The sequence below is a fragment of the Ceratotherium simum genome, chromosome 2 (genome assembly GCF_057802395.1).
Source record: "Ceratotherium simum simum isolate JZ-2026a chromosome 2, ASM5780239v1, whole genome shotgun sequence".
Classification (NCBI taxonomy): domain Eukaryota; kingdom Metazoa; phylum Chordata; class Mammalia; order Perissodactyla; family Rhinocerotidae; genus Ceratotherium; species Ceratotherium simum.
Window position 1 is genome coordinate 4,947,062 of NC_141901.1, and position 25,935 is coordinate 4,972,996.

The following is a 25,935-nucleotide window of genomic DNA, read 5'->3' on the forward strand; positions in this document are numbered from 1 at the left end:
GCACTAATCCTGGGAGTCGTGAATACAGCAGAGAACAGACAAAAATCCCTCCTTTTATTTTTTTAAATTAATTAATTTTTTATTATGATTTTTTTATTGATGTCATAATACTTTATAACATTGTGAGATTCCAGTTGTACATTATTATTTGTCAGTCACCATATAAATGCACCCTTTCACCCCTTGTGCCCACCCCCCAACTCCCTTCCCCCTGGTAATCAACAAACTGTTCTGTCTGTGTGTTAGTCTATATTCCACACATGAGTGAAGTCATACAGTGTTTGTCTTTCTCTTTCTGGCTTATTTCGCTTAACACAATACCCTCCAGCTCCATCCATGTTGTTGCAAATGGGACGATTTTGTCTTTTCTTATGGCTGAGTAGTATTCCATTTTATATATATACCACATCTTCTTTATCCATTTATCAGTCGATGGACACTTGGGTTGCTTCTGCTTCTTGGCTATAGTGAATAATGCTGCAGTGAACATAGGGGTGCATACGCCTCTTTGGCTTGTTGATTTCAAGTTCTTTGGATAAATACCCAGAAGTAGGATAGCTGGATCATAAGGTATTTCTATTTTTAATTTTTTGAGGAATCTCCATACTGTTTTCCATAGAGGCCACACCAGTTTGCATTCCCACCAGCAGTGAATGAGGGTTCCCTTTTCTCCACAGCCTCTCCAACATGTGTTATTTTTTGTCTTGGTGATTATAGCCATTCTCGTGGGAATAAGATGATAATCTTAGTAGTTTTGATTTGCATTTCCCTCATGATTAATGACGTTGAACATCATTTCATATGCCTATTGGCCATCTGTATATCTTCCTTGGAAAAATGTCTGTTCATGTCCTCTGCCCATTTTTGATCGGGTTGTTTGTTTTTTTTGTTGTTCAGTTGTGTGAGTTTTTTATATATTATGGAGATTAACTCCTCGTTGTATATATGATATGCAAATATCTCCTCCCAGTTGGTGGGTTGTCTTTTCATTGTGATCCTGGTTTCCTTTGCCTTGCAGGAGGTCTTTAGTCTGATGAAGTCCGACTTGTTTAAATAATTCCTCCTTGATAGGCTAATGGGGGAGGAGGGTTATATCAGTCCCTTATAATACTTCGTAGATTAATGTTCTCATCTCTCCTCACTCTTGATTGAAAACTTTGCAAATTGCATATTTAGGCCATTTAGTATTTCCTTGCCAGGCCATTTAGTATTTCTTTGCCAGGAGTGAGGAAATGGGAACTTGTTTAACCCTCTGCAATAATGATGATGACTTACTTTGTGGGCTAATTTACAAAAAAGCCTGCTGGAGGCTATGAAGTAGCATTAGCTGTGTCCAGGGAGCGAGAACCAAGGCAGTAGAAACAGGGAGTGTGAGAGTAGGACGAGGTGAAAAGCATGCATTCAGTACTCTTATTGACACGGTCAGGCTGGAATGTAGTTTCTTCTAAGGACTTGCCGACAAATGTCAGTGTTATCGCCTGCTAGCCACTGGTGGGAATGAGCTAAGGCTTTGGCAGAGCACAGACCTGGGTTCAAATCCCAGCACCATCAATTAGCAGCTTGGAAAACAATTTAATCTTGCTGAGCCTTGTTTCTCACTTTGGTAAACTGGGGATAATACCAGTTGTGAGGTAGTAAAAAAAGATTGTATATGTAAAGTGCTTAGCACAGTGTCTGTTACACAGTAAGATCTCAATAATTGGCAGCTGCTGTTATTATTATGATAGTATCATACCTCAAACTTAGGGGAACTAAGTTAATATTGTTGAAATACCAAGAATAGTAGTAGACATATTGTCTGAATATTTACTCTTGCTTTATGATCTAAACAGAACTGATGAATGTGTTCCTTTATTGCTTTAAAAAATGAAAAGACTATTTTCCAGGCAAAATTGTTAGGACCTTCTTGCTTAATCCTCAAAATAACCTTATAGGATAGATATTATCCTTATTTTGTAGATGAACAAATGGGTTCAAAATTTTAAAGTATGTGTCTCTTAATAACATAATGGCAATAACATAAATATCAAGGTTATAGCTTATTTTGAGCATGTTTCTTATATGTGGAAGATCACTTCCATAGGAACATTTTTTGCATTTAACTCTTTTAATACCTTTAAGGATTATTTGATCTATAATATTACTTGGCATTTTTAAAATTCTTTAATCTTCAGCCCTTCCCCAGTCACTATTCAAAACCCCTGGTGTGTCTAGGAAGTGTATGCCTGCATAGGAAAATATATTTTATATGGATAGTAGGAGTGTCAGACAATGAGGTATTTGAATAAGGTCTTCGTTTTGCACTTAAATTCTTGCTTTTTAGTTGCTGGGGACTGCTGGTCTGTGTGTGTGTGTTTAGTGTTTTCTCACTCTTTGGGGTTGTTTAACCTATTAATCTATGAGTTGTAGCATGCTGTTAGAGAAGAGAGCCAGTCACAGAGTTGTACTGACCTGGCTGGATTCAAATCCAGCCTTGCCATTTATTAGCTGAGCCACCATAGGCACTTCTCTAAGATTGTGTTAGGAGAATGTTATGAGAAAACAGGTCAAATGCCCAATATGTATGTGGCCTGTAGTAACCTATCAACATATTTCTTGTTAAATAAATAAATTGGCTCTGCAGGAGACTAGAGTTAGAAGGCTGCCTCTCCTATTTGTACTGCCTCTTAGGAATAAAATATGCCTAGTATCCATGCACTTAAAAAAGCATTTTTTTTAAAGCACATTGGAATGTTTGCTCAACTCATTCAGTGTGATTTAATATCTTGAGCTTCTTTTTTCTTTTTATTATTTTGGTAAAAAATGCGTAACATAAAATTTACCATCTTAAAAATTTCTAAGTGTATTAAGTACAGCCATGCATCGCTTAATGATAGGGATACATTCTGAGAAATGTGTCATTGGGAGATTTTGTCGTGCGAACGTCATAGAGTACACTTACACAAGCCTAGACGGTATAGTTGACCACACACCTAGGCTACATGGTGCTGATCTTATGGGACCGCCATCATTGACCAAACATCGTTATGTGGCGCCTGACTGTAGTGTTAAGTATACTCATATTGTTGTGCAACCAATCTTCAGGACTGTGTCATCTTGCAAAACTGAAACTCTATACCTATTAAACAACAACTCCCTATTTCCTCCTCTCCCTAGCACCTGTAAACCACCATTCTACCTTCTGTTTCTGTGAATTTTGACTACTCTAGATACCTCATATAAGTGGAATCATACATTATTTGTCTTTTTGTGACTGGCTTATTTCACTTAGCATAACGTCCTCAAGGTTCATTGATGTAGCATATGTCAGACTTTCCATCCTTTTTAAGGCTGAATAATATTCTATTGTATGTATATACCACATTTTATTTATCCATTTGTCAGTGGGCATTTGGGTTGCTTCTACCTCCTGGTATTGTGCTGCTATGAACATAGGTATGCAAATATTTCTTTGAGATTCTGCTTTTAGTTCTTTTGGATATATACCCAGAAGTAGAATTGCTGGATCATATGGTAATTCTATTTTTAATTTTTTGAAAAACCACCATACTATTTTCCACAGTGGCTGTGCTGTTTTACTTTCCCACCAGTAATGTATGAGGGGTTTTGATTTGCATTTCCTTAATGATTAGTGATGTTGAGCATCTTTATATATGCTTCTTGGCCGTTTGTATATCATCTTTAATATCTTCAGCTTTTAAGTAGATTTAGGGGAGAAATGTGCTGATTTAAACATTGGAAATGAATGGAGTTTGTAAGACTACAGGCAAAAGGCACTGCACATAAGTACTGTACACTAGTTGGTAACGTTGTTTTCTACAGGGGTATGGGTTAACAATGCTGATGCTGTTTCAGTTTTGCAGGATAAAAAACTTCTAGTGCTCTGTTTCACGACAACTTGAATATAGTTAACACTACTGAAATGTATGCTTAAAAATGGTTAAAATGGTAGATTTCATGTTATGTACTTTTTACTGTGATTAAAAAAAATGTTAAACATAGAGTTACCATATAACCTAGCAATTCCACTCCTAGGTATACACTCAAGAGAATTGGAAACAGATATCTACACAAAAGCCTGCACGTGTTCCTAGCAGCGTTGTTCATAATATCTAAAATGTGAAAATCCCCCTGTCCATCAATGGATAAACAGAACTAGTATATTAAGACAATGGAATATTATTCAGCCTTGAAAAAAAAGAGTGAAGTACTGATACATGCTACAACGTGGATGAACCTTGAAACCATGCTAAGTGAAAGAAGCCAGACACAAAAGGGCACATATGTATGATTCCACAATGATTTGCAGAATAGACAAAGCTATAGAAACGGAAATTAGATTAGTGGTTGCCAGGAGTTGGGGGAAGAGGAGAATGGAGAGTGACTGCTAATTGGATATGGGGTTTCTTTTTGGGGTGATGAAATGTTCGGGAATTAGGTAGTGGTGATGACTGCACAATCTTGTGAATATACTGAAAAACACTGAATTGTGCACTTTAAAATGGTGAATTGTATAGTATGGGAGTTATATCTCCATTTTCTTTTTTTATATCTCCACCTTTTTAAAAAGAAAGAAATTGTTGTAAAACACAGCAATTTCACTATATGTTCCTAATGAGATATACTCTAAAGACAAAAAGAAAAGATATGTATTCACACACAACACACACACACTGTTTTCAGTAATTTTTAGCATTTGCTGTTAATTAACTTTATGGGATAAGTTAAAAAATATAAGTCAAGTAATTTCCTTTTTATAAACCTCCATTGATGTGAGGGAGGTCCCATTTGAAAGATGTGACCAGGACTTATTTTTCGTGTAAGGAATCAAGAATGTAGCGTTCCATGTTTTTTAAGCCTTTTTAAAATTGTGAAATAACTCAGACCGAAAAGTTGATAAAACATGAAGGTACAGTTTAATGAATTGTAAAATGTAACCACCAGGTGAAGAAATAGAACATTGCAAACACCCCCTAGCATGATGCTTCCTGATCATAATTCTTTTTTTTTTTTTTGGTAATATTTTCTAGTATCTTTTGAAATTTTCACCCTTAGCTTTTACTTCCTTGAAACTAGAGTGCATTGTTCTTTCACAGCTTGGGCCTCATATTTTCAATAGCTGAAGTCTCTAGGGTCTTTTATTGTCTTGTTATCTGTTGGTTCTGGTTTATGGTATCTAGGCTCCTAATATGCCTCTTTTTTTTTTTTCTTTTTGGTGAGGAAGACTGGCCCTGAGCTAACATCTGTTGCCAATCCTCCTCTTTTTGCTTGATTAAGGTTGTCCCTGAGCTAACATCTGTGCCCATCTTCCTCTATTTTGTATGTGGGACGCTGCTACAGCATGAGTTGATGAGCGGTGTGTAGTTCCATGCCCAGGATCCGAACCTGTGAACCCCGGGCCGCTGAAGTGGAGTGTGCAAACTTAACCACTATGCCACTGGGCCAACCCCTATTCCTCCTTATTTTTGTTTGAATTCCAGGATGATGTTGTTTTCCTCTAGAGAGGACTTTTGTTTTTTCTCACAGGCACTAGAGGGCATTCATAGTCAAGGACATAGGTCTGCAAACTTTTTCTCTAAAGGACCAGATAGTAAATATTTTAGGCTTTGAGGGCCATACAGTGTATGTTGCAGCTACTCAGCTTTGCTGTTGTAGTTGAAAGCAGCCATGGACAACATGTAAACAAATGGGCATGGCTATGTTTCAGTAAAATTTTATTTATGGATATGGAAATTTGAATTTCATATGATTTTCATGTGTCATGAAATATTATTTTTAAAAATTCTTTCCAATCATTTAAAACATGATTCTTAGCTCAGAGTCTATACAAAAATAGGGGCTGGGTCACATTTGGCCTGCAGGTCTTAGTTTGCCAACCTCTGTCTGGTCTAGGACCAGAGTTTGAGGTTTACTGGGCCTGTAATATAAGAGGCTATGAAACCAGTGTAGCACTTTAGGATATCATCCCAAAATTGGGAGGCGGCAGGGAATTCTCCAGGGTCCCTGCCCTTAGCGAGCACTGAGCAATGATGGCACCAAAAGCTCACAGAGTGCACCTTCTTGTCTGCATCAGCCAGTGCTGATGCTTCAGGGCCTAAGCCAGCCAAGTACAGACTTGCTTTTCTGGCCTCCTGTCCTCTCCCAGGTGTCAGCCCGGTAATTCTTCGGCGCCTTGGCCATTTGATGCTTTTAAGAAGTCTGTTTTTTCATCCAGCTTTTTAAAATGTCTTCAGCAAGAGGGTTTGGGTTATTCTGACAATACTGGAAGCCTAAAGTGCTCGATATGTCTTAAGTTAAGCTGGGTTTTTTCCCCCTTTTCTTTTCAGATGCCTGAGTTCAGGGAAAAGACAAGTGGAGTTGAGGAAGAGAGAGGGCTGAGAAATATAGTTTTAAACATATTTCTCCTTGCAAATGAAGAAGATAGTATAGATAAGTTAAATATAATGACTGTCCCTAACCCATGTTTTATCTAATTATTTTTTGTTTTTCTCTTTCAAACATTTTATAAGAACAAGTAAATGGCAGAACTGATGAATTCATTTTGATCAATCACTTACTGAAGGTATATATGAAAAACATTGAGAACATTCATATCATGATTAGCTAATTTTTTGGAAGTCAGGAGTATCTGTCTATAAGGAGGATCTTTCAAATGTGTTCCTTTGAACTGAAACTAAATAAAAAGTAAGGAATTTAGAAGTTGTGTTTAACACTCAAGTTTTATGCTCTTAGGCAGTCCTAGAGGCACCGACTTTTGTCTTAAATAGATCACCACCATGCACGTGATGCAAGGGGCTGGGTATATATGCTGCTTTGTCCCTATCTACCCCTCCCCCCCAATTTACACCTTCAGATGTGGTCTCATGTCTGCTCCAGATACAGTTTGGAATAAAATTGCAGAGGATTAAAGTGTTACCTGTAGGTCAACATGGAAGAACTGTGGGCATTTTTTTCACTTCTTGGGGATCATATACAAACTGCTCATTTCTTTTCTTTCTTCTTTTTTTTTAAATATGTTGTTATTTATTTATTTATTTTTTGCTGAGGAAGATTCAACCTGGGCTAACATCTGTTGCCGGTCTTCTTGTTTTTCTTGCTTGAGGAAGATTAGCCCTGAGCTAACATCTGTGCCTATCTTCCTCTATTTTGTATGTGGGTTGCTGCCACAGCATGGCTGACAAGTGGTGTAGGTCCAAGCCTGGGATCTGAACCTGCCAACCTGGGCCGCTGAAGTGGAGCATGCTGAACTTAACCACTACACCATGGGGCCAGCCCCCTGCTCATTTCTTTTCATTGCAACCTCTTTCCCCCTAGATCGCACTTAATACGCCCTTAGACCATTTTCCCCCAAAAAATCTATGCACTCTTGAATATACTGTATCATTTTCTTCTTCTTTTTTGTTTTTTGTTTGTTTGTTTGTTTTGTGTGTGTGAGAAAGACCAGCCCTGAGCTAACATCCGATGCCAATCCTTTTCTTTTTTGCTGAGGAAGACTGGCCCTGGGCTAACATCCGTGCCCATCTTCCTCCACTTCACATGGGATGCTGCCACAGCATTGCTTAACAAGCGGTGTGTCGGTGTGCGCTCAGGATCCGAACTGGCGAACCCCGGGCCGCCGCAGCAGAGCACGCGCACTTAACCACTTGCAACACCGGGCCGGCCCCTGTATCATTTTCTTCTAATTCTTGTCCAGTTATCTCAAGCTACTCTCCATGAGTCACACAAATGATCTAATCGTGGCTGTTAAGTAAAGCAAAATAATAGCTACCATTTACTGAATACCTATGGTTTAATAAGCAGTGTTGTGTTTATTTAGGATACAACCATGTCAAAGAATAGAAAACCTTTGTACTGAAATTGGATATAGTAAAGAATGGTATCACCAATCATGCTTTAGTGCTGCTATTAGGAGACACTTGGATTTAGTGAGCCACTGCTATGGCCACGACCCTCCTTCAGGCTGTTGATGCTTCTGCTGCATTATGTGTGTGTGTGTGTGTCTGTGAGCTACAAAGTAATACATTGAAAAAATTGCCAGCATCTTTTAAAGCCTTTTGGAATGCTAGGAGTTTCCCCTCAGAATTTCTCTAAAAATTCTTATTTAGCTCATTACTTAAAGCACTTTATTTTGTTTGTATGTTTTGGGGAACTAGGCTGGGAATCTAAAATATATAACATCATTCTAATGGGAAAAATTTTTTTCTTCTTTTTTTTTTTTTGTGAGGAAGATCAGCCCTGAGCTAACATCCATGCTAATCCTCCTCTTTTTGCTGAGGAAGACCGGCTCTGAGCTAACATCTACTGCCAATCCTCCTCCTTCCCACCCCCCCAAAGCCCCAGTAGATAGTTGTATGTCATAGTTGCACATCCTTCTAGTTGCTGTATGTGGGACGTGGCCTCAGCATGGCTGGACAAGTGGTGCGTTGGTGCGCGCCTGGGATCCGAACCCGGGCTGCCAGTAGCGGAATGCGTGCACTTAACCGCTAAGCCACGGGGCCGACCCGAAAAAATTATTTTTTTAAGTTCCAAATGAATGTCTTAGAAGTGGATTTGCACAGCACAAAACTGCTTTGAACTTTTAGGATAGTAGTTGTTTACCACACTGACTAATGTTCAGCTGATTAATTTTCTCATAGGCACAGCAGAACACTTGATTTTAATTTGACTTGTGAAAGATGATGAATTTTCACTCTGTTTTTTTGTGAAGCTATAGTATCAGCCATCTGTAGTGTCTTAAGTTTTTCAGAGGCAAAGCACATATCTCGTCTTTCATGTCTACTGATGACACCCAAATTGAGAACCATGTGCTCTGGCTGTGCAGAAAAGACTGGTAGGAAAAACTACTTTCCTATGTCTCTAGCTCCTTAAATTTTTTTTTATGTGTTCCTTCTTCATTTTTTCTTTCAGGTTGTGCCTACAACAGATCACATAGATACAGAGAAATTGAAAGCCAGAGAACAGATTAAGTTTTTTGAAGAAGTTCTCCTATTTGAGGACGAACTTCATGATCATGGAGTTTCAAGCCTGAGTGTAAAAGTTGTGAGTATTATGATTTTTGTTTAAAATTTCTTTCTTTCTTCCCTTCTTACCATTGGTCAGAAATACAAGACTCACTTCAAATCACACTGTCTTAACATGATGTCATGTAAAGTTTCACTTGGTCTAGAGCACATCTTACTAATATCCATTATACAAGTCACAACATCTTAGTATATTGTTAAGACTTCAGTTTAGCAAAGCGATGTTTTAATACTTACCTGGCCACTCTGTAGTTTGTTTGCCTATTATTTAATTTGAATGAAAACTATGGCTTAAGTCTCCAGCATACAAGTGGAAAACAGAAAATGATGAATGTAAAATCCCTTCTCCTTTTGTATTCTTTTCTATCAGTGGAGGACAAACTGCTTCCATTAACAATGTCATTGGTGGAACATGCTTAAAAAGAATAATAAATAGGCCACTAGCAGTTATTCATATTTGTTAACTATTAGGTTGTAATTGAGTTTCTAACATTTTCCAGAAAAACTTCAACTGAAACTTTTAATTAAATACCTTATCCCTTAAGACCCAGCTAAAATGTCACCTCCTTTGTAAGGCCTTTCACAGCTCCCATAGGCAGAGTTAAATATCCCTTTTCCGTACTCCTGTAAGTACTTTTTTTTTACCCCTCAATTATAACACTTATTGTAAGGTCTGTCAAAGACAGGCCCCAGCATCAAGCATTGTTCTTGGAGCATAATGATTGTGGGTGTTGTGATTTAAACAATAATGAAATGAAAACAATAAATATATAAATAATAAATAAGTAATGGATGAAAATAGTAAATCAAAAGCAGCAATAATTTTTTTTTTTTTTTTTGTGAGGAAGATCAGCCCTGAGCTAACATCTGCCAACCTCCTCCTTTTGCTGAGGAAAACTGGCCCTGGGCTAACATCCATGCCCATCTTCCTCCACGTTATATAGGATGCCGCCACAGCATGGCTTGCCAAGCGGTGCGTCGGTGTGCACCCGGGATCTGAACTGGTGAACCCCGGGCCGCTGCAGCGGAGCGCACGCACTTAACGGCTTGCACCACCAGGCCGGCCCCCTCTCCTTTTTTTTTTTGTAAGGAAGATCAGCCCTGAGCTAACATCTGCCAATCCTCCTCTTTTTTTTTTTTTGCTGAGGAAGACTGGCCCTGGGCTAACATCCATGCCCATCTTCCTCCATTTTATATGGGACACCGCCACAGCATGGCTCGACAAGTGGTGAGTCGGTGCGCGCCTGGGATCTGAACCGGCGAACCCTGGGCTGCTGCAGCAGAGCGCCTGCACCTAACCACTTGCGCCACTGGGCCAGGCCCAATAATTTTGTTTTAAAGTCAGGTTTTTTTGTAGACTCGTAGAGTTTTGGGATTGTAATGAATTTTTATAGAATCATTTAGTCTAGCCCTCTGTATTTTATAGCCGAGGCCCAAAAGGTTAGTTTATCTAAGGTCGTGAAACTAGTTAGCGACAAAGTTTTCTTTGTACTACCTAATATATCTCATCATGCTAGCATTAGATAATTGTTTTCTTAGCACGTTACTCCCTTGTTCGCCTATAACTGTCCCCCAGTTTATCTTTTGTCAGTTAGATTGGATGATCTTTGACTCGTCCAGTCAGGTGCCTTTCCACTTGTCTACCCACCTACAGAACTGACTTTGTTGAATGTTCATTATGAGTTTGCATATCTGGGTTTGCATTTGTATCCAAGTGGGTGGATATTCTATGATGTATACAAGTGGGTGGGTACGTGGGGAGCACATGTGTTTTTTGTGGATGAAGGAGTTTAAGAGGATATGGGCATAAATGAATTATGTGTGTACCAGAGTAAATAGTAAGTCTCAAGCTGAAGAGTAACGTATCTTAAAATGTTCTTTTTTCTTATCCAGCGTAACTTTTTGAAAGTTATGTGCTAGAGTTGCATTTTGAGAATGCCTGGAAGAATTTCATTAGAATAGTGTCTTTCTGGGTTGGTTTCTTTCCAACAACGTGACAGATATTGCTGTGAATAAATGCCATAGTTACAGGTGTAGAGGCAATGGGGTATGGGCAAATGAAGTTCCCTTCTGTAGAAGTGAAGACTAGCCTGGAAATACGGGTGCAGGTGAGAAAGCGGGAATGTGGTGCTTGGGCAGCTGCCGGAGTAGGACTTTGCAAGAAGGGGACATGAAGGTCAGTATCATGCTGTAAAGAGGTGTTGTAAGCTTAGAATAGGATGGTGTCTACTAGACTCAAACATTTGTTTATTGGTTTTAGCAATTAGAATATTGTTATTCACCTTGGCAAGAACAGTTTAAGTTACATGGTCAGGGAGTAAATGACAGATGTGGAGCTGGACACGGAGTGTGGCTGTAGACCAAACTTTCAGAAAGCTTTACTGGTATAGAAGAAACAGAAACGTGGCTAGATAGACCATGAGGTTGACAGAGGCGTGTGTGTGTGTGCGCGCACGCCTTGTTTTTAAATATGGGGAAGACTTGAGCATGTTTAGGTGCTCATAGGAAGGAATCACTTGTAGAGAGGGGAGAAGATGGATGGAGTGAGGTTTCTGAGGAGGAGGAGTAGGGGAGGAAGAGAAAGGCTTTGAGCCTTTACTGTATGTGAGACACTGAGTTGGAAGAACTCCAGTCTTCTCCTGTGTTTCTCCTTTACTGTCACACTGTCACACTCACAACACTTCTGACACTAGATGTGTGGCTGTTTTCCCCACACCCAGCAATTCTGCAACACCAGCTGGGTGTCCTATAATTTAACTCAGTTCTGACACTATCTACCTGGAGATAGCGTCAGATCCCATAGATTAAGGCCTCAGTCCCACAAGACTGCCCCCACCCCACTTCAGATGCCAATCGCAAGTAGTGGGTTCCCAGGTTACCCACAACTTCTGTCCAACTTGACTGCAAGTTGGAGGTTCCCATGACCTCCTCCCCCTTGGATGTGGTTATTTGCTAGAACAGCTCATAGAACTGAGGGAAACACTGATGTTTACCAGTTTATTAAAGGATGTGACAGATGAACCGCCAGATGAAGAGATAGATGGGGCGAGGTCTGGGAGGGTCTCAGGCGAAGGAGCTCCGTCCATGTGGAATTGGGATGTGTTCACTAACCTGGAAGCTCTCTGAACCCTGTACTGTTGGGATTTTATGGAGGCTTCCTCACATAGGCATGATCAATTATTAACTCCATTTCCAGCCCGTCTCCCCTCTCTGGAGGATGGGGTGGTGGGGCTGAAAATTCCAAGCTTCTAATCATGGCTTGGTCTTTCTAGGAGCAGCCCCCATCCCGGAGCCACCCAGAGTCCCCTCGTTAGAATAAAAGATGATCCTAGTGCTCTTGTCACTTAGGAATTTACGAGAGTTTCAGAAGCCCTGTGTCAGGAACCAGGGGCAGAGACTAATATATATATTTTCTATTATCTCACAGACACAATGCTAGATAATTATCTATATCTCACAGACACAATGCTAGATAATTATCTATATTATCTCACTTAATCCTCAGGAAAATTCTATGCAGTGGATACTTTAATATCCTTATTTTACAGATAAGGAAATGGAGGGTCAGATATATTAAGTAACTGGCCCAAGATCAATCACACAGCAGACCAGTTTGAGTCTCTGCCCTTGCTCATAGTCTTCTAGGAACTAGATCACAGAGTAGAAGGATTAGCCTTAGACAGGAGAGAGAGATGCTTCTTCCATGGTGATAGGAGGAAAGGGGGACAGGATGTCAATAAGTCAGCCTCTATTCCAGTGATCCCCGAACCTGGAGTTTTATCAGAATTACCTTAGGCAGATTATGGATTTAGTTGTCTTTTAACACTATAGGAGCACAGAGAGTATTTCCTGCTTGATTATACATAGTACATTTGCTGTGTGTTTGTTGACTGGAAAGATGGATAGACAGATGTGGGAATGGAGGGAATAGGTCAGGAAAGGCTTTTTAGAGGAGGTAGTCCCTGATCTGAGTTTTAGGTGTATAAGTTTCTCTGGCTGGACCAGGGAGGGGCCTGGTGCTAGAACACAGTGACATCGATGTATTTTCTGAGCTGGTCATCTGTGCGAGTTGCTAATTGCTTCAGGCTGTCATATTACTGGCTGCTGCCAGAGAATGAAGTATGATGATCATTTCCAAAGCCTTTGCTGGGTCCTTTCCACTTAAAGTTCACTTAAGGAGGTTGTTTAATTGGCCTTTTTCGATAGAGCTTTTCCTGACTTACAATCTACATTTTCCTAGTTGCTTTCAAATAAAATGTGAACCATCACAGATTATTTTTAGTTTAACAAAGCTTTCCAAGGAACTTCTAAAAAAAAAGTATATATTTTTGAGAACTACCTTATATCTTTCCTTGTTCCTAGGAGTTTGATTGGGGATATGGAATATATAGATATCATCTCACTTTCAAAATGTTCTTAGAATCATCTGGGGTAATGGTAGTAGTGTTCATTGCTTTTATTTGGTGTTTGAACCTTGGCTGGAAAACTGCTAAAAAGTTCTTGTTTTAGAATTGCAAAACTAATTTCTTATGAATGTTTGTTTTTTTAGGTTTCCATAATGATTATAAAACACTCTAAAAAGAAATGCTATTGAAATATGGAAGCTGCTTGTATAAACAAAGTCACTTACTTTAAAGTCCTCGTATTGTTAGATGGAATCTTTTAGATTGCTCTTAATTTATTTCACTGTTTCAGGTTTTAAAGTGTTTTTTCCACCTTAATTTTTAATTCTAAACCTAGTCAATTTTTATTTTAAAAAACCCCATAATTTCCTTGTGATACAGTTCCCCAGGGAGAAAGAGTAGATTTAGAGCTCTGTGTACCATGAGGTCTGGGATGTTAATGGATTTGCTTCATTGAGTTTATTATGAGTTTTGATAACTTCATATGAGTGGCATTACTTATATCTAATTAGAAGATATTTGTTTCAGAAATTAATTTATCTTTTGTATTTCTAAATTAGCTTTTCTCAGCAATGTTTGTTTTTAGGATTAGGATTAAATTACAATGTTTGTGATTAGGATTTTGTGTCCTAATCTACTGTCCTTGGTAGGGCTTACAGTTTGTAGGACTGTGTTCTAACAGAGAGCTGAAGAGAAGCTCTTTTCGTGCTAATATGTTATTTTTTAACTTGCAGAGAAAATAAATTTCCTATCTACCAAATAGTGGCATTGCTGTGATGTTCTGTAGTGGTTTTTACAGCTAATGGTTAGTTCATTCTTAGTAGAGTCAGGAGTGAGTGTTGTCACCTTCTGCTTCCATGTTTTACTTAGAATCCGCGTATACTGGACAGGGACACATCTTTCATCTCTGTTGTACAAGGAATTCCACAATGCCTGTGCAGAGGTAGCTTTTGTTAGAAATGTAGTCCTGCAGAATTGTCACATTTTATAGAGACAGGACCTAAGAGATTGTTTCCTCGCATCCTCTATTGTTAGAAATGAAAGAGGAGACTTAACTTGCTCTAGGTTAGTGATTCTCAACCTTATCAGACCCATTGCTCCACTTTTTTTGTCAAATACTTTTAAGCACCCCCTCCCTTTTACTACCCTGAAATGAAATGCTTAGATAATATAACCCACCTTCTTTCCAATAAATCAACAGACTGTCCTAATTATAAAATAAAAGGGAAATAAAAAGAAATTGATTTAGAATAAAATGATATGTATTTCAATATGTAAATATATAATATGACTGCACTAAAAGACATAATGAAGTAGTCAGGTACTCATATTTGCATATTGAATCTCTGTGAATGCGACAGCTACAAGTGTAAGCTGACAGAGATGCCAGGTGTCAGTCAGTGACTCAGATAACACAGTTGGGACGCCAGTGGTGATGTAATTTTTCAAAATGGTGAGCTACTCTGAGTAAAGTTCCAAATAAAACAAAGTATAATCTTCCCTTGATTTATAAGGTAATTGCCTTCCTGGAAATTGAGTAAATTTTGTATTTATGTGTGAAATGGAATTAGGTTCTAAGGTCAGTTACTTTTAAATCAGTTGTTTCTCCCACATAAATGCCAGGTGAGATATTTGGAAGTTTTGTGGGATGGAAGATTGGATTTTGTTGTATAGGATCGTCCTGTGCATTATAGAACATCTAACGTCTCTGGTCTTTAACTGCTAAAAGTTAGTATTGGTTGTTCATCATTGTGACAACGAAAAATACCCTCAGAAATTTCCAGATGTCCCTTAGGAGAGAACTACTGCCTTAAAATATACAGTTGAATTGTAGAATTGGGACTAGAACTCGGGTCTCCTAATTCCTAGTCTCCCCATTATGTCATGCAGAAATGATACTTCATCTTGCTTCTTGTGTGTGACTGTTAGTAGCTAATTTTGAAATTTGAAGAAATGTGAATTTGTCTTTCCAGTAATTACAAATAGCACTCTGTCTGGTAATGGTGTGCTTCCCCATCAATTTATTGTGACGTACCAAGTTGTTGTCAGTCACGTTCTTCCTCCAGCTCTTCTTTACTGTAAGTCTTGCTTTTCAGGCTATTGCTGATAACCCCATCAGAATGCAGTTTGACCCAGAGCCTTTTCTCCAGCAAAGATAGCTTCTAGCCTTTATTTCATTCAGCCAGTAGCTAATGAGCACCTGCTGTGTGCTAGCTAGGACACAGTGATGAACAAAGCCATATTCCCACTGTCCTGGAGCCTATGGTCAAGTGGAGGGAGATAGGCTTTAAGCAAGTAAACACAAAAATGAATATAGTTACAAATCTGTTCATTTGTAATGGACTACTATGAGAGAATAATAAGAGAAATCTGCTATCATGGAATGGTAGGAAAGGCCTCGCTGTAGAAGTGACATTTCCACTGAGATCTGAAGGATGAGTGAGCATTAGCTGGGAGAACACGCCAGGTCAGGGAACGGGGTGTGTAAAGGTCCTAGGGCAGGAGAGCTTGGCCTTCGGCTGGTGACTCTCCAGGTGGTAAAGCCACTATCATTATTGGGTTATCTTGTTATTTCTTCTTTCTTCATTAATGTTGCCCTGTGCTTGTATGGAATTGCAGGCAGTTTCCTGAATAACTTTACTATTTCATGCCTTAGTACTTTTTGTACATGCTGTTTCCTCTTTCTGGAATTCTCCTTCCCACCCCCAGATCTTCTTTCCATGGTTAGCTCAAGCATTGCCTTCTCTGACTTTCTTCAGCAGCCTTAAATACTTCTTTCTTTGAATGCTTCTTGAACCTTGTGCATACCTCTGTTATAGCAGCTACCACTCATTTTATCTGTCTGTTTTCCTCTTTGATAGACTTCTTGAGCATTGGAATTGTAACTTTCTATTTTTATAAATCCAAGACCTACTATAGTAAGAACTGGACACTTAGTAGATAACAAGTATTTATTTAGTGAATGGTTAAAGCATATTCATTTTAAAGACCCCACACTCATCTAACCCCTCCCTCCCTGCCACTAGGACCCACCTTCTTACTCTCCACTACTTTGGGCTTTCTTCAGTGATGATACTTGGAAAACAGAAATGTGTAGAAGGGACACAGATGAAAGATGTTAAGAACATGTTACAATGATCTCATAAACCAGTCTTAGTATGAGATAGCACTTAATTGGTTGCACTGAATCAGAGCATTCCATTTAAGGTCTCCTGTCTTTATTTATGTAAAGTGAATAAAAGATGAGTAGCAACAAAGAACCAAATTGTTCTTTCATTTCGATGTTACTGGTGTTGACATTTACTATAAGTACTATTGTTTTTTAAAATGAACATTATAGGGCCGGCCCTGTGGCTTGGTGGTTAAGTGCGCGCGCTGCGATGCTGGCGGCCCGGGTTCGGATCCCGGGTGCGCATCGAGGCACCACTTCTCTGTCCAGCCTGAGGCCGAGTCCCACATACAGCAACTAGAAGGATGTGCAGCTGTGACATACAACTATCTACTGGGGCTTTGGGGGCAAAAAATAAATAAAATCTTTAAAAAAAAAAAAATAAATAAAATAAAATGAACATTATAATTTTCACATTACTTAGGAATGTTTTAAGTCTTTTTAACCTGAGTATCTTTTGACCTAGAAAAAAATATTTTTCTCTTATAGGAAAGTGAAACCAGTATGTTAAATAATCCCATGTAAACAAGGTTTTGAGCCTTAGTTGGAGCTGGGAAAAAGAACCTCTAGTTCAGAGATTTCTGTATACTGCTAATTCAGCCTTCTTCTGATGCCTTTTTAAAAAACTTTTTTCTTTTAGAAAAGTAATAAAATCTTATTTTTCATTACAATATTAATGTACTTTTTTTTTTCAGAGAGTAATGCCTTCTAGCTTCTTCCTGCTGTTGCGGTTTTTCTTGAGAATTGATGGGGTGCTTATCAGAATGAATGACACAAGACTTTACCATGAGGTATCAGTTCTCATTTATGACTATACTGATTGATACTGGGCTGGGCCATGTTGTTTCATTGTCAGTCTGAGAAGTTGAAATTAAATGATGCTGTATATTATACAGTGATCCTTCTAACCTTTGAGATTGGGTGTTGCGCATTCACTGTTGATGCACAGTTATTGAAACATTGTATGTTCTTTTCCAGAAGTTCTGGTAGCTGAAAGTGTTTTCTAAAAGACCCTCCCCAGGTTGGGGAGTCTAATGCTTTGAAAAAAATCTCATGTGTACTTAATCTGTTTAAGAAAACTGTCCCTTAACTTTTACCTTTGTTTATAGTATGTATTGTTTATATAATGTCCTAATATTAGGAATACCAATCACGTGGCTTCCTGAAATTTGTATTATATCATTATTTTGATAGTTGTTCTCAAGTTTGAAAGCTCTGTGCTCCATCTGAAGAAACTGTTAACATACAAGGTTTAAAAAAAAAGTGTTAAGGGGGGCGGCTTAAATTGAGTCATGAAAATTCTTCTAGTAGCTTTCTAGAAGCCTATCCTTTTTGAATGACTTTTTAACTTCAGATTTTTGATCATGTAGAATGATGACTTAGAGAAGAGATCACCGGTATCAGTCAGGGTAATTGTAGTAAGGGTCAACTCTCACAACAGCTCTATGAAATAAATGCTTTTATTTTCTCTGTTTTATAGCTGGGGCAACTAAGGCAAAGAGAGATTAAGTAACTTGCCCAAGTTAACAGGTAGCAGAGCTGGGATTTGAACCCACTAGGATGGGATTGGATTGGTGTAGGTCCAAATCCTGCACTTAGGATGGTGTCTTTTTTTCTTTGAAATAACACAGTGGCTGTGATGGACCTTTTTCTTTTTAAAAGTGGTAGCAAAGTACTAAAAATAGGCTTCATTATTCTCCCTCAGAAAAAATGAAATCTAAATTTTAAAAATGCTTATGTTTTAACTCAACAGTGTTGAATTTTAAAGGAATTTGTCCTAAAAAGAATTCTTATATACAGTAGTCCACAAATATTAATCAGGCAGTCATAAAGAGTTGTATTTATATGGATGTTCATGGCAATGCTATTGTTTCTAATAGCAAAAAGAAGAGAAGGAAGGAACTTAATACCCATTCAATGGGCATTGATTAAATTGTTTACTTTATATCCATATAGTAGAAAAATATACAACCATTAAAATTAATGGCAGAGAGTTATATTTAACTGATTTGGAAAGATGTGCATCTCAGTGTTGAATTTTAAGAAGCAAATATGAATCTATTTATATAAGATTTTGTGTAGAGATTTCTAAATGTTAAGGGTAGTGTTGTCTATAGAAGTTCTGATTGCTGATGATTTATACTCTATTCTTTTATATTATTTGATTTTTTTTACAATGAGCATTAATCTGTTTTTATTGATATAAAAGATTGAAACTTTAAGAGAATATAATCTTGTGATTTTCCTTTTATTAAATAATGTTTCACCAAAAAAAAGTTGTAATAAATTGCTTTCTAAAACCTAACTTTAAAAAGTCTTAAATGGGAAAAAATTGAAGTACCAAAAGAGTAATTTTATTTATTTATTTATTTATTTATTTATTTGTTTGTTTGTTTGTTTGTTTATTTATTTATTTATTTATTTATTTATTTATTTATTTATTTATTGTGAGGAAGATCAGCCCTGAGCTGACATCCATGCCAATCCTCCTCTTTTTGCTGAGGAAGACTGGCCCTGAGCTAACCTCCATGCCCATCTTCCTCCACTTTATGTGGGACACCGCCACAGCAGGGCCTGACAAGCGGTGCATTGGTGCACACCCGGGATCTGAACCCGGGCCCCCAGCAGCGGAGCGCGCACACTTAACCACGGGGCCACCCCCAAAAAAGTAATTTTTTTTTTATTATTATTATTTTTTTATTTTTCCCCCAAAGCCCCAGTAGATAGTTGTATGTCATAGTTGCACAACCTTCTAGTTGCTGTATGTGGGACGCGGCCTCAGCATGGCCGGAGAAGCAGTGTGTCGGTGTGCGCCCGGGATCCGAACCCCAGGCCGCCAACAGCGGAGCGCGTGCACTTAACCACTAAGCCATGGGGCCGGCCCCAAAAAAAAGTAATTTTAAATAAGCAGTTTGGCAAGAATTTTGTGGAAATGGGAGAGAATAAAATTTGTTTGAAGTTCTTTTGGGAACATAAAAGTAGCCACAGTTATGTAGGTAGATGATAATATAGCTTAAGGAAAAGATGTAGTTCCAAACTTGAAGTAATATTAAAATGTCTTGCATATCTCATTACAAACATATTTTCTTTCAAAGTAAAACATGTGCTTGTGTTTTTCTTACACAGTATTATTAAATCTGTTTACATATGTGTCTGATATTACTGTGATTTATAGAGATTGGAATTAATTCAGAATTCTTGGTGAGAACTAGTTATCTCACTGTAGATATTCTTGTCAAACTTCATGCTACTTTCACAATCTGTTCTAAAGTGTAGACAGTTCTGTTTAGTAGGAAGGATTTTATAAGTCAGTATAAATAAATTTATTACAAACTTTTTTTTTATTTTTAAACATAGGCCGACAAGACTTACATGTTACGAGAATATACATCACGAGAGAGCAAGATTGCTAATTTAATGGTACTGTATTTAAATATCAGTTTTTAGAAGTTGAATTTTAATGTTTCACTTTAAGTATGGTATCTCCCAATATCCCACCCATCCACCCAAATCTACATCGCTAAATCCATTCGTTTACCTAATAGGGCTCTAGAGGATAAATCCCACTGGAGCGTAACTTTTCTGAACTTACCTCAAATACAAGAACAGTTAGACTTGTTAGGTACCTTAGCCGTCATCCAACCTAATTTCATTAGATTGCAATTGCATTTCAGATTCAATCAGATTGCATTTTATTCTAGAAAAACTGAGTCCCAGAGGTGTGACTTACCCAAGTCTCACAGCTGGTTGGTGGTGGCGCTGCAATTGTCACCAGTTGGGTGTTCTTTCCACTTATCACTCTGTCACCCTATAATTTCTTTCTACCCACTCTCGTTTTTTCTTCCTAAAATTTGTAATTCTGTACCATGACTTGTTTGTTTTGGTATAGTTTTCCTTTATTTTTTGCTCCCCTGGGGCTTGTAAAGAGCTTCTGCAGGTCTGTAGGATTCTCTAATGGGTTGCTTAAAAGGTGACACCTTCTTCCAAACTTGATATTCTTTTTTCACCCTTAGTGCTATTCCTGTCTGGGTATAGAATGTATGTGGGTTAGAAAAGTTACTTAGAGTCTGTTGTAGACCACAGACTGGGCTCTAACCGAAGGCTGGTGCTTTCAGGGTACAAAAGCAACAGGAAAAGGGGATTAGATTAAGATGCATTAAATTCTTAGGACATTTATGGGAGCATTATAAATAACAGAGCTGAATGATTCGGTAACAAGAGATGGCTGTTATTATTAGGTACACTTAATGATGCTCCTTATATCTGTATATTGCACTTCATTTTAAAATTGGCATGCTTTATGAATGCTTGCACCAAAGCATTTCTAAAGAGTATCAATGCAATAACTGAGTATATGCTAATATGATTTATATATTTCCTAGCATGTTTCACCTTCGCTCTTCACGGAACCTAATGAAATATCACAGTATTTACCGATAAAGGAGGCGGTTTGTGAGAAGCTAGTATTTCCAGAAAGAATTGATCCTAACCCTGCACACTCACAAGAAAGTACACCTGTGGAATAGAATGTGATACAACATACACTGACCGTGGAATCTGACTGGAGACCTTGGCTTTGTGGAGGGGGTATTTTTATTATGAGAATTAATTGCCTTGTCTATGTGCAGTTTTTCTGTAGCCTTTAAGGAAAAAAAATAAAAGATTGTTGCAGGCAGTTTCCACTCAACTGCTCTTTGTACTGTCTATCTTCACATTCATATTCCAGATTTATATTTTCTGGAGTTAAAATCGGATTTCTAAATTATCACAAAGTGAGACTTCACCAGTAGTGATGTGTGTGTGTCTCATGTGCAGTGGGCATAATCTTCATCCATCATGAAACACTGTTTTCTACCGTGAGGAGGTTAATTTAAATCACTGAATCGCAACACCTTGTGATTTGTGTAGGATTCCTGATCATGCATGTTGATGTACTGGCTCTTTACCTTGGGCTTTTTGATGTTTATTCGCATTTCTGGAGAGTCATGACTTGCCTCTTAGGAAATTGATCTCATACTAATGATCTTTACCCACAAATTAAAAAAAAAAAATTCCCCTCCCCCCAAATTTAAATTGGCTTTTGAAGTTTAAAGAATGTTTCAGTCATAGAACCAAATAACCTAGGTTTTTGGAGCACTTAAGGTATTATGTCCATGGAAACACATGAACATGGTTTGCCACTGACAGGTAGGATGTCAGAGCCGTCCTTCTTCCATCGTTAGGTGCTTTTTCTTAGGTGCAGTTCCACTTGTACTGACATTTTTTACTTCCATCCTCCATGCAACCTCAGAGTGAATAAATCCTCTGGATATTGAATTTGATATTGGTTCTAAAAAGTTCGAAGAGATAATATGGACTGTTTTAAGCAAATATTACATCCACCCTTAAGCAATCAGATTAATTTGCTGCTTGATATTTGAAGGGTAGCTGTGGAGGGAGAAAGCTTATTTTAAAATGTAAAAGCCAGTTTTTCTATTTTAAGATACATGTTTTTAACATTATAGGAGATCCAGTAAAATGTAATTAATTAGTACAAGACCTAGGTAGTACAGAAAGTACACAAAAGTAAGTTTAAAATCCCATTTGGTTATTTTGATGATGACCCTTTAAACATTTTATATTCTTTTCTGCCTTTCTAAATGGTCTTCATAAACTGGAAAGTAGCTATAGAGCACCAAGTTAGGAATTACTTGAAATGGGTTTTTAAAAATAATTTTTTACAGAGCAGGGGGGAAAAATCACTCCTTTTTTTCTGGTTTGAAATAACCATTGTATGTATTTCCGCTTGATGCATAAATCATTAAATAAGAAGATTTAATTTGAAAGTATTAGCAGAGCTCTTCAGGTATTGGCCCAAAGAGAAATTTTAGTGAAACAAATACAATTGGATAGTCATCATTGCTGAGACTCTGGTATATTGTCGTGTGTGTTTTTGTTTAGCTCAATTTGGTCATAAACGCCTCTGGTATGTGTTTGCCTTCTGCTGCATCACCTGCAAGGTGTAGGAGATCAGGATTTTGTTGGCTTTAAGAGAATATGTGGCGTGTTCACTGTATATTAGATATGCCTGTATTGAATGTTTTCTCTTAGGACAGAAAAGCGTATATATTTCCTCAGCTTTCTGTTTTACTTTATTGGCTATGAGATTTGAACAGAACAGACTCTTTATTCATACAAATTATAAGAAATGAGAAACTTGTAAGAATACTCATTAGTTGAAGTTTCTGGGCAGCATCATATATATATATTTTTAACTTGATTCAGGATGTCTTATCCCTGAGTCAGTCTTAAGTTACTTATTTTTAGAATCCGTTGTTAAAAATTGTAGGGAATTAAAAGAATTGACCTTTTTATAGAGGGCGGGGGATAGATAGGATGCATGTACTTCTGAAAACTTCATTAGTTTATTCCTGTGGAGAATACCAAGAAAACCTGTACTTGGCCATTGCTAAAGAAGACATATACCATTTTATATTTATTTGTTCCTAGTGTCTTTTTGTAAGAGGAGAATAAACAATAAGGAATTACTGATCTATGTTTTGCTATTTCATTTATCAGTTTTTCTTGAAGCTTAATTAAAGAATGGTTTGGTATACCTTTCTCATTTGTGCTTTATGTTTTGAACTTGGTCAGTATTGTAGCCAGATTGCACAGACAGATTATAAATGGAAATGTAACAGATAGTTCATAATATCACCCCCCAGCTTAGCTTTGGGCTCTTGTTCCTCCTCTCCCTCTGTCCCTTAGTACTTCTATGGATGTTAATTAGCCAGTGTTTTCTGTATGTTGGGTTAATGTTCTCTGTTTTTACAGTTTTGTTTTGTTTTGCTGAGGAAGATTCACCGTGAGCTAATATCTATTGCCAGTCTTCCTCCTTTTTTGCTGAGGAAGATTTGCCCTGAGCTAACATCGGTGCCAGTCTTCCTCTATTTTGTATGTGAGCCACCATCACAGCATGGCCACTGACGAGTGGTGTAGGTCTGTAGCCAGAAACCGAACCCGGGCCACTGAAGTGGAGCACGCCAAACTTAACCACTAGGCCACCGGTGCTGGCCCTGTTTTTAAAAATATAAATACCTGTCATAGGTATCATTCCATTTAGTGTTGAGTACTATGTGTCCAATATGGTGCTAAGTACAAGGGATTACAATAATAGATACAGTGTGTGTCTTCATGGGGTTAAAGTCTAACAGAGGAGCAAAGTAAAAATAATTACAAATTTTAATAATTGCCATGATGGAAATATACTGATTTAAGAGAAGAACAAAATCACTTTTAGTAGAGGTAGTCAGAGTTCTGCTTCTGAAGAGAATGTAGAAAGCCTCAAGAGAATATCACTCCTAACTTAGCAAGGAGAAAAATCTGGGTAAAGTTACAGCTTGTTTTTTGAGTATGTCAGAGAGCTGAGGTTGCAAGGCAAAGTAAACTGAATCCCAAAGATTGATAAGCCCTCCAACAGAAGATGGGACCTACAAATTATTTCATCTTAGAAAGAATATGCGAGTAAGAAGTGGCCACTGTACAAGCAGGTAAGAAAAAAGCAGCTAAAATTTTCACGAATTCTTAAGGGCTGAGTGTGGGTAGTGCATCAGTTTGGAAAAGCTGAGAGTCTCGAGTACACACACTCACAAGTTCCTTCCCAAGGGCCTACACCAGGTGCTCACAAGAAACCCTGGGGCAGGGCAGGGACCAGAAAGTCCATGTCAGTGGTTCAGGCCTGCAGGAGGTCACTGGCTGCTGCTGAGAGAGAGGTATGAAATCCTGCTACTTCCCCCCAGACTCTTCTCTTGAAGGACCAATGAAGCATGTCACTCCCAGGATCCAGGCAAAATCCATTATTTCTGGGGAGGAATAAAGGCAAAACCCATCTGCCTCTGGGGGAAGAGTAGGAGATGCTCTGCTTTCAGGACACAGACAAAGAACCATTACTACTAGAGAAGGAGGACAAGCAAATATCCTCCGACCTTGCAGGAGGAACAGAAAAACCTGGGCCTAGGATCCTATGTGGATCACAAAAAGAATCTGCTCCCACTGGGGGATGGGCATGAAATTCACACACATGACCAACAACGGATTTAAGGCAGAGTTTGGCTACTACTGGGGAATGGGGCATAAATGTTGAAAAAGCCATACCTCTAAGGCCCAGGCACACAAGGCCTCCCTAACACTGAGGCTAGCCAAGGTCGACTGAGAAAACCTTTCTGTGCCCACCATAGTAACAAGGACCACCAGTCTGTCATGGGGAAGTGGCAAGAGTGTAGAGACAGACCCTCTGTGTGGTCATGTATCCCTGAAAGTTGAGGGTAGGACTCATAAAACTCCACCTGCACTCCACTTGCACTCTCAGCACAAGGTGACAGCAGTCCACCGCTGGGGGAGTTTGAAGCCTGTGTTGTACTAGATAACAGTAGCAACAAAATAATCCAAACCCAGATGAACTCCTGTCTGCATTGACACAACCCCCAAACTAATGGCCTGACAGAAGTGTGCACCTCTCCAGGTGAAAACAATCTACCTCATCCCTTCTATTATACACCTGACTGGCATTCAATCAAAAATCAACAGAACCAGATTCAGAGGTGACACAGATGTTGGAACTGTCACAGAGGGACTTTAAGACAACTATGATTAACATGTTAACATATCTAGTGGAAAAGGTGGAAAATCATGAAGAGAGAGGAAACTTTAGCAGAGAGTTGGGTAGGAAAGAGTCAAATGGAAATATTAGAAATAAAAAACATCAAAGATAATTCTTTCAGAGAACTTGACATAGCTGAAGAATGAATCAGTGAACTTGAAAGAGGTCAATAAGAATTATATAAATTGAGTTACAAAGAGAAAAAAGAGTGATTGATGGTGGTGGGGAAAGAGTGGAGCATCTAAGAGCCATGGGACAAGATCAACTAGTCTGATGTCTGCAATTGGAATCCCATAAAAAGTAGACTGGAGCAAAAGAAATATTGAAAGACATAATGGCCAAGAATTTAACAAAGTTAATGAAACACAATAAACCACAGATCCCAGAATTCCAGAAAACCTACGTCAGAGTCAAAATGCTAAAGCCAAAGATAAGAGAAAAAATCTCTTGAAGGCAGCCAGAGGAAAAAGAAATATTACACACAGAGGAAGAAACACAATGATATCAGCAGACTTATGGTCAGAAGCTGTACAAGCAAGGAGACAATGGTGTAAAGGGTCCAGCATGTAAGGAGCTTACATGTCACTCTGTCCTAACAAGTAAAAAGCTGAACAAAGTGAAAAATCAGCAATACTTCTTGGATCCATCAGAGAAGTGAGGTCACGGGGTAAACTGCTACTCCCAGAAATGGGGAGAGAGACAGGT

The 25,935-nt window shown here is 38.4% G+C and overlaps 1 protein-coding gene across 6 annotated transcripts in view; it reads left to right on the plus strand.

Moving 5' to 3' along the window:
* TIPRL (TOR signaling pathway regulator) overlaps positions 1–23,123 on the plus strand; it is a 31,737-nt gene extending 8,614 nt beyond the window's left edge. For 4 of the 6 annotated variants that reach the window (XM_087437684.1, XM_087437687.1, XM_087437661.1 and 1 more), the window contains 5 exons: positions 8,908–9,039; positions 17,288–17,383; positions 19,049–19,260; positions 19,950–20,012; positions 20,975–21,121. In XM_087437684.1, coding sequence (XP_087293810.1) covers positions 8,908–9,039; positions 17,288–17,383; positions 19,049–19,260; positions 19,950–20,010 — 501 coding nt within the window. In that variant the 3' untranslated portion in view covers positions 20,011–20,012; positions 20,975–21,121. Of the gene's footprint in view, positions 1–8,907; positions 9,040–17,287; positions 17,384–19,048; positions 19,261–19,949; positions 20,013–20,974 lie in introns of all 6 variants that reach the window. The other 2 variants (XM_004425073.3, XM_087437678.1) reach the window with 2 other exon arrangements.
* Positions 23,124–25,935: the final 2,812 nt, after the last annotated feature.